The sequence below is a fragment of the Excalfactoria chinensis genome, chromosome 6 (assembly GCF_039878825.1).
Source record: "Excalfactoria chinensis isolate bCotChi1 chromosome 6, bCotChi1.hap2, whole genome shotgun sequence".
Classification (NCBI taxonomy): Eukaryota; Metazoa; Chordata; class Aves; order Galliformes; family Phasianidae; genus Excalfactoria; species Excalfactoria chinensis.
The window spans coordinates 25,673,959-25,683,019 of record NC_092830.1 but is presented as its reverse complement, the minus strand read 5'-3'; the positions used below and the strand labels follow the sequence as shown (position 1 = coordinate 25,683,019).

The 9,061-nt window shown below is 50.5% G+C and overlaps 1 protein-coding gene across 2 annotated transcripts in view; it reads right to left on the bottom strand.

Annotated features, from left to right (window-relative positions):
* Nucleotides 1–554: 554 nt before the first annotated feature.
* ARMH3 (armadillo like helical domain containing 3) overlaps nucleotides 555–9,061 on the bottom strand; it is a 111,232-nt gene continuing 102,725 nt past the window's right edge. For both annotated transcript variants that reach the window (XM_072339868.1, XM_072339867.1), the window contains exons 25-26: nucleotides 7,233–7,349; nucleotides 555–2,509 (exon numbers count right to left, since the gene is read on the bottom strand). In XM_072339868.1, coding sequence (XP_072195969.1) covers nucleotides 2,417–2,509; nucleotides 7,233–7,349 — 210 coding nt within the window. In that variant the 3' untranslated portion in view covers nucleotides 555–2,416. The remainder of the gene's footprint in view (nucleotides 2,510–7,232; nucleotides 7,350–9,061) is intronic.

The following is a 9,061-nucleotide window of genomic DNA, read 5'->3' as shown; positions in this document are numbered from 1 at the left end:
TACTGCTTCCCTTCAGCTTACTGAACAGCAGCACACCCAGCAGGATGGGGAGGGTCCCCCCTGAGAGCTGCATCTCCCTCAGCTTGGCTTGAAAAACAGGACCTGTGTGAGCCACGAAGGAAGGGTTGATACCAAAAAGTCACAGCAGCGCTCGCTAATCAGTTTTTAATAACTCCCTCCAAAGTTTAGCCCAAACTCCATTTTTCTCCTACAGAATTTAGCCATTATTTTGTAAATGATTTGTTTCCCTGCAGTGGCAGCCTAATTTAAAGGCAGGAATCTGATTTCTCCCCACACTCGCCCAGCCTCAGAAACAGCTCTTCCAATAACAGACAGGGTTATGAATTAGGTATAATAAAATACACTCAGCAGTGCAGATGGGACACGGGAAAGCCTGGGGTCACAAGGCAGCCCTTGGCAGGATGTTGGAGCTCCGTGGCTTTCTGCTCAGCTCTGAGGGGCTCCACCACATCCCCTCTGGCTGCTGACACACCAGCCGCCGGGCACAGGGCCGCCCTCAGCTCTGCCCCCCAAACACTGCACACACCACACAGGCAGGGCTCCTCTATTTATTGAGCTTTAGGTACGTATGTACATCCACTTACAGTGCTTGGGGTGGTGACAGTGCGACAAGAGGATGTGCATGGCAGTCTTCCCCAGCCTCTGGTGGGGACAACCTCAGGAGCTGCTCTCACCCACAGCCTGGGTTCATTGCAGCGAGGGGCAGCGCAGAGGAGACAGAGACCATTCCCACCCCTTTGCCAGCAGAGAAATGAGCACCTTCCAGGTGGCCCAACCTGCTCTCAAGCTGAGTGTTCTCCCACAGCCCGCTTGCTGGCCCAGCAGCATCCCGCTGACACGCACGCACTTGCAGGGCACAGCAGCAGGTTGGGATCTGGCTCAGCTGACAGAAGCCAGACAGCTCCACGCTGCAGCAAGCGGCCTCTGCGGGGAGAAGCTGATGCTCCCAAGGATAACACAGCACCCAGAAGGCTCTGCAGCCAAGGGCGCAGCTTCAGGTCCCCACGCTCACGGCAGGTAGAGGGGAAACATAAAAGTAATTGGTAGATGTTGACATGAATAAACACGGCCTAAAACTGGCAGAGAATGAGCGCGACGTCACTCACAGCACTCCAAGCTGTGAGGCTCAGAGCAGGGCCAGGCACTTGTGTCTTCCTTCTCATTTTCTAGGATCTGGGATGCAAATAACTTCTTTAGCTCGACCTACAGAGTCAGGTCTGAACAGCGCTGCTGGGAGCTGAAAATGCACCAACAGGGAGAAGGTGTTTATGCTGCATATCCCTGAGTTGGCAGCACTCAGCACAGGTTCTGCCCTACTCCGGCACCTCCGACAGGCTGAGCAGAAAGGTTCCCCTGCAACCCTGAGCAGGGCCCTGGAGCTCTGCTCCTGGAACTCTGCTGCAGGCTGCTTAGGGAAGACAGAAGGACAAGCTAGAAAGTGAACCAACTACTTCTGCAGCTGTTTGAACTGCAGGAGCCGCAAGCTGCACGCAAGGAAAAACAGGGGACTTGTCAGCTCAGGAAGCTCACCATGCACCTGCAAACATGGGCAAGGCAGACGTTCCTGTGAGGAAGAGGACTGTCTCAATGCAGTCTCTGATGGGCAGCAAGGGGAGCAGGGAGGGTGTCAGGCTCCTCTGCCCCATGGGAGTGGAATATCTAAACATTTCCCTCAAACCTACCAACAGCAGGGATGTGCTGGGCTGCTGGAAGCAGTGCTGACCCCGACCAGAGCCAGCCTCCAGTTACACAGCACTCACTTTGGTGGCTGATTTCCTGCACGCCGGCTCAACCAGATCTTGGAGGCAAAATTTGTCCTTCTTCAGTAATTTGATGGCTTGGTTCAAGCAACGCTTTCTGATGTCTGAAACTAGCAGCGACCGGGCCCTGCTCTCCTGGGAATTCACTTTACATCCCCCCAGATTTCCCAGCAGGACGGCGGTGGATTTGACCTATGGTGCAGGAGGGATGGTCGATCCAGAGAGCTGTCAGGGCTCGGAGAACTTTCCTGCAGTACAGATGAGCGATCTCCACCCAGCACTGCCTCACACAGCCACAGTGACTTTATTGTTTTGGTTGTGAGCTCTCCCCACCTCTGCTATGAAGGCTTCCAGCACATCCTCCCTGAGGCTGCGGAAGGACTCTCCTGTCGCTGCTTCACAGAAACAGCTGCCCACCCCCCTGGCACCGTACAGAATTGCTTCCTCCTCCTCCATAGGCCGACTCCTCAGCCACAGTCCCATTGAAACACATGCCTTTGGGATCAAACACACAGCAGCAAGGCTCTCCCCTGGAAGAAGTGCAGTCTATTCTGCAGGCGGAAGGCTGCAGATGGGTGTCCCTGCCCAGCCGGGCCCATCTCTAGTCAGCCCTGTGCAGCAGCTGTGCCTCTGCTTCAAGAGATGGTGGAGAATTCCTTCAGCAGCAGCTCCTGGCTCAGCGTGTTGAAAGCAAGGTTCTTCCTCACGTTGATGCTGATGGACCGAACCTGATGGAGACAAAGCAAGACGTTTTAGCCAAGGGATGCTTTTTGGCTCCTGGGAAGCACAGCAAATTTGACGCAGCTCAGCATGAAGCTGTGATGGCTCTAGAGGACTTGCTGCAGCCAGTGCTCTGCATATGCTGAATGCCCTGAACTTGATGCTGAATGGCCAGCTGTCTCTGAGGACGCATCTTCCCCTCTTAATGATGCCCGGCTTGTGGCCACCCCCGCAGCCTGCAGGAAGAGATGGGCAGCCCCGTGGCACAGCAGCTCCCATCTCTGAGTGCTTGCCCCAGACTGGGCTCCATCTCGGCTGCACTCGGCAGCAAGAAAACAGAGTCAAACATCATCTGTGTCAGCGCCTGTGCAGCAGTGATAGAAAGCAAAACTGACACGAGCTCATCCAAACAACGGGATTACAGTTCCCAGAGACTTGGAGCCTGTGATAATAAGGTTGTTGCTGACCTGGTTAGTGCTTTGTGCTTTTTAAAAGCAATGGAGGATGAAATAAACAGAAGCAGAATAAGGGATCCGACAGTGAGGGCTGGAGGAGGAGTTTATTCTGGTGAGGGCCCCTCCTGCAGCCCCGGGGGGATGGGATGGGGTAAGAGGTAGGGCAGAAAGATGCTGCAAGTAGTGTAAGTCAGCATCCCTATTGTGGCCAGAAGCATTTCTGTGCATCCCAGCAACAGAAGGAACAAGCAGAAACGAGCCCCTAGCTTCAAGAACTGCTGCTGGGGCCAGACTGCTGTAGGAGGCACCGAAATCATAAACACATACAGGTCTGTAAGGAGGGTGAGGCGGCAGAGAAGCTGGAGTGACAAACGACGAGAGCACAAGGCTTAGCAGAAATTGTAGCTATGGGGCAGAGCAGAAGAAATTAAGCCTATTTAGTCTGCAAAGAGAAGGTTTAGGAGGAACAGAGCAAACGCTCTCCAATACGTAAAATGAGGTCAGGAAGAGAACAATGAGTAATACCTTCCTGGCTCCCCAGGGATGGGGCAAGAAATATTCAGCTTAAATTAAGACAAAAGATTTACACTGGAAAAGAGGAAATACTTTTAACCCTGCGGGTTATGAAGCAAGGGGATGGATAGCTGAAGTTTTCACTTAAGGATAGCCCCGGGTTTCAAGAGCAGCTTACTCCAACCTCAGCCAAAAGTGGTCGAGACAGACCTGGATCTGCTATAGCACAGAGCTGGGAGAGGAGCGAGTGGGATAACGACACACAAAATGACCCTGACATCTCTGCAGATCTCTGCCCAGCATTTCTTCTGCTCCAAGACAGCAGGCAGTTCTGAGCCGACCGGCTCTAAGGTAAGAATAGCTCAAATTAAAGCTAAATCGAATCATCTCCAGCACCAAGGCTCAGCACAGGGAGCTGGAGCTTATTCCTCTTTCGGGGCTGGAAGAGCAGCCAGCAGCCAGGTGTCTGCCTGCAGCAAGGAGGAACTTCAGGAGCTTCCTGCAGGCTGCTCGAGCTGCTCCAGCCACGAGGATACTCCCAGGAGCACTTCTGGAACAGCAGCAGGCTGCTGGCGTGGGAGCTGCCAGATCTCTTTAGGAGGGCGGATAGAAGCCTCTGAAAGTAAGCACAGAGCTGCAGCATTCGTTCTGCGAGGAACTCAAAGCAGCGCGTGTGTCCTCTCCTGCTTCTGGATAGAGCACGATGAAAAGCCTTCAAGATTGTTTTCTCTCTATTAGTAGCTCGGATCTCGTTTAACCCATAGACTTTGGAGAAGTGGGACACGCATGAAATGCATCACTTGGCGAACAAGGAGCAGAGGAAAGGATGAATGAATGGGAGGCATTAACCATGAGAGGCAAACATTACTCAGCTCTAGTTTGGGTCATTTTAGCTGCGCTTGTGCAACACTGTACAGATACTCCTATCTTGTAGCAAGTTCCATCAATTAAACCTGTTCCCAATCAACAAGCAGCTCTTAAGAGATTTGTACAATGGGAGGAAGGTTTAAACTGACTGTTATATCTAATTAAAAGTCAAATTAGTGTAATTTCCCCCGCAGAAATCAATCCCTAATCAGACTATTTTGAGACTCTGTTGAAACCCATCCAGCTGCAGCCTGTGGGCCGCTCGGAAAGATGCTGAATGTCTTTCTGTGTATTTCCGCAGCTGCAATGTGAGGGTCCAGAAGCCCACATCCATCCCGTTCACTCTATCAAAGCAGCGAGGATCTCCAATGGCATCCCCAGCGTTTCAAAGAAAAAGAAGAAAAAAAAAAAGAGTTAGAAAACCTCCCAACTTCCTCCTCTGGGTCCTCAAAGGCGGCACAACAGGCCAGAAAATGCAGCTGATACAAACGCATCACCTTCCATCACAACGCTGCAAGCCTTTGAAAACTTCTTTGAAAGGGGAATGGGAGAAGAAAGCAGGTTTTTCTTTGGGATTAGCGAGAAAGAGCAGCACAGAAGGCAAAGCCAGAGCAGTGAAGCAGTGCATTAGCAAAGCATGTCAAAGGAGTGAGAACAAGATTTCTAAGCATAAAGGAGCCAAGAGAATGGCCTGGGGAAGTTTCTGCTCACCCACTTAATGGGAGCAAGGGGAGATGAAAAGAAGGCTGAAGAGGAAAATGGCTCCTGCATGTCATTTCCCACCGAGCAGGGTTTGCCTTAACACAATCTGGCAGTTAGAGACAGGGACAAGAAAACCAGGCAGAACCTGGAAGGAGTTATTTGCAAACAAATCCAGTTTAGGAAGACAGGATGATATCAGCACGAGCTTGGAAACCGTACTGGAAACCAGTAGCTCACCAGCAGCCCCGCTCCCTGGTAGGAGGGCCCACAAAACAAATTCACTCTTCCCCCGCTTTGTGAAGTCCTTCAATCATAGCAGCTAAGCACACCGGGTATGGGGATGTCATCCAGCACCACACCAGCAACAACCAGAGCCAAAGGGAAAAGGAAGCCAGCTCTCCAGTTTGAAGAGGATTTGGGGAGGACAGGGCAGGGCCCTTTTGACGAGCTGTGAGAACAGTTAATAAAGCCATCCGTTTCTGTGCACCTAGAGGAAAAACAGCGTGGAGGACCGGAGGAGAGCCGGGTTTGCTGAAGACAAATCATAACCCATCACGTTGATTTCCTGCTGTGCTGAGGGAACAGCTTAATGGAAAGCAGGGGATTTTCTGTAGCTGTGAGTAAAAAACCTTTAATAGGGTCCCAATTCTCAGGGCATCGAGAGAAGTGTGGATTAAACTGTTTCACAACTGGGTCAATCAGCACGTTTAGACAGTAATTATTCAGGCATCACTTGCTCTTGAGGAGAAGGTCCCAGGGGTGGCTGGACTGGTAATTTTCAGAAGGGGGGTCTGGATTACGTTAAACAGCTTCTTAAATGATACATAATTTGGAGGAATCACGCATACATAAAAAAGGGGCTGCAAGTTAAAAACAATCAGCCACACTGTTTGGTAGCTGTGATGATCTTAGAGCTGAGGATGTCATTTTAATCAATAGGCATAATCAGCCAGAGCTCCTGCCAGGCCAAAGGGAAAGTGGGGCACGCAGGAAGCACGTGGTTGAGAGGCTGGGGAAGGAGAAATGGGCTGAGGAGGGCAGGAAGCCCCAGGACAGAGAAGATGACAGCAGAAACATGGATGTATTCTATTGCCAGGGTACAGTAGCTTGTTACAGGGAGGCTACGGTCACGTTTCCTTGTGTGCATTCTGGATATGGTATCAAACAGCAGGGCAAGAGAAAAGAACTGGCACAAAGCAGCAAAGACATGAAAGTGGTCAGAAATGGCTCTTGTCCGTATCCTAACTCGGTGGTTAGTACCAAAACGACATTAAAAGGTTAAGCAGCATGCAGCACAAGGGATCAAAAGCGACTCAGGCACGACTGCTCTGGATCAGAGCGGACAGAAGGAGGCGTAACACTCCCAGACTCCTGCAGGCTCGTGATGGAGTGGGCTGGCGTCAGTTACTCATCAATCAGCGGACAGGGCTGGAGGAGACAAGCACTCCTCAAACTGGTGGAAAGAGCTGCCAGTCAGAGACCGCTCCTCTCGCTCAAGTCATAACGATTTAAAAGAGAGGGAAAAACAGGCTTTCCTCGCGGCTACCAGCCACTAAAAACCACTGGCTCCTCTGGATGGGAAAATGCCCTGGCCCAACAACCATAATGCAGCTCCCTGCAGCAGGGTGAGCAAATTGGCCTGCTGAAGAACACCAGCCCAGATTATATGGATGCTGTTTTGCCTCCAGTTAATTGCTTACTGTGGTGCTTCCTACCATTAGTTCTCTTCTCTGGCAGTAGATGTTTCTAGAGATCGCCATTGCTTTCTTTCCCTGGGAACTTGATTTTGGGAGTGATGGAGGAAAGCCTGTGCAGGCAGGTGTGTGACCAGCATCACATGGTGCTCAGCCCCATAGTGTGCAGGCAAATAGACACATGTGCTCTATGCCATAAAATCAAGGTGGGAGCAGCCAGCTCTTTCAACACACACTCATCACCACAAAGCACATTAGATCCCCACACAAAGAAGGAACAGAGACTCTGCTGGCCCCAACAGCCCGGTGGTTCCTCCCCAGCCATATTGTGCAGGGCAAGGAGCTACACAGTTTCAGATCAGCCAACGCACAGCATTTGTTGGATTCTACTCCTTGCCCCACCTTTGGGTACAGTCTCCAACGGAGTAATTGGGCTGCTCAGCTATACCCCAAATGCCCTTCTCAGACCACAGAACACAGCCACTGATTCTGCAGCTTACCAGCTCTTTGAAGAAGGCAGCCTCCTTATGCTGCTCAGAGTAGCGCTCGTACTGATCCAGTCCATCCTGCAGCTTCAGGGTCAGCGTGTCGTAGTTGGAGCGCACCACTTCCAAAACCTGCCAAAGACAGACAAATGCAGCAGAAGCATCAGCAGCTGCAGATGCCTTAGCATAGGAGGAACAAGGCTGTGGTAGATCACATCTCTGGCATCTGATTTTGCAACATAAATGGCTTGAACAGTCAATATTTGGTACATGACTAATAAAATGGAGGTGGGCACAAAAATATTTCTAATGCCAGTAAGGAACAGCCCTCAAACATACAGAATTTCTGCTTCCACCAAAATAGTGGACAAGCCTCTGACTACAGCAGCAGCAGTTTCCCAAATACAATTACATCACTGGAGACGTAAATATGATCTCATTAGGTTGAGCAGCTAATTACCACGTGCACACCCAAACGTAACACAGTAGGCACCATGCAAGCAGAGGCTTGCCTGACTCCTAGCTCCTCACAGCAATAGTTTTTCCAGCTTGCTAATTACAATCCACAACCTGCTTAAATGTTGACTTCTGCAGTGGCTCGGGTCAGCCTCCATACTGAGAGCTGCATTCCCTGCTGATGGGAATAAACTTGATAGGCACTAAGGTAAGACCAAGTCTGCAATGAATTCTGGTATTAGGAATGAGTGGAGCTGCACATCCAGGTTTTCCTGCCCAGGAGATACCTTTTTACCTGCAGTCACTGCAGCCAAATCACTCTGCTTAGGCTGCTGCCTTACTCTGCTCCCAGCACTGCAAATTTGTAGTTACACATCTCTGCCCTAATGAACTATTTGCTCTCCTAACTCGGGGACAGTAAGAGGGACTCCCACAATACTTCTTAGCTTCAAAGCATGCTTGGACAAATGCATTCTTCAAAGCATTTGTGAGATAATAAGTGGCAGTAATCTTCCTATCTGGAACCATATAGCTTAGTACTCCTGGGTAAAACCTATGCTTGAAACAGTTCTCTTAAACACAGGATTTCCCTTCCTAGGTTGTTTCCATTTGATCTCAGAGCTAAACAGAACCATAGAATATCAACATCTGAAGTTTGCATTACAGCAGCTTACATGCAGCCATGAGCACGACAAAGGGTGTAAGAGTACCCAGTCCCACACAGGCTAAGCGCAAGGTTCCCACTAAGGCAGAACTCAAAGGACATCACCCAAATGAGGACTGGCCATGAAAAAGGGACTCAGAAGCGGTTGCTGGGTGAGATGGTCCCATGGCACAATTTTCACAGCTCAACTGCCCTCCAGCGCTGCAGAGACAAGTCAGAGGAAGGAATCAGTGTTTAGTGAGGTTATTTCAGAACAGCCTGTCAGTGTCCTGCTGCTGCAAGAGCATGCAGCCACCTCTCCGGGAGGACTCATTTCCTAATTCTGTTTGTCAGCTCCACTGGCAGAGGAAGAACTCTTTGCAGTAACAGCCATCTCCAAATTCAGTCTGGCCCTCTTACTGCTGTGTGCACAAGTTGGGAGAAAAAGTACAGAGCCAAGAGCAATGACGGAAGACAGAAAGCCTAGGTACAGGAATGATTTACTTTAGGGTACAACTATCCACTAGGGATAGAGATCAGAAGTATAATGCACCTTCGGAGCAACAAAGCATCCAGCAGCTGGCATGAATCAGAGGACTGTCCTCTTGTCACTCGGAGGAAGCCAAATGGACCAAGATTAGTAAGACACAGGGGAGCGGCCCTGTCTGAAAGGTGAGGCACAGTACACTGGAGGCAGCAGTTAGCATTGTAAGCAGCACCCTGTCAATCAGCCCTCCCATGCCAC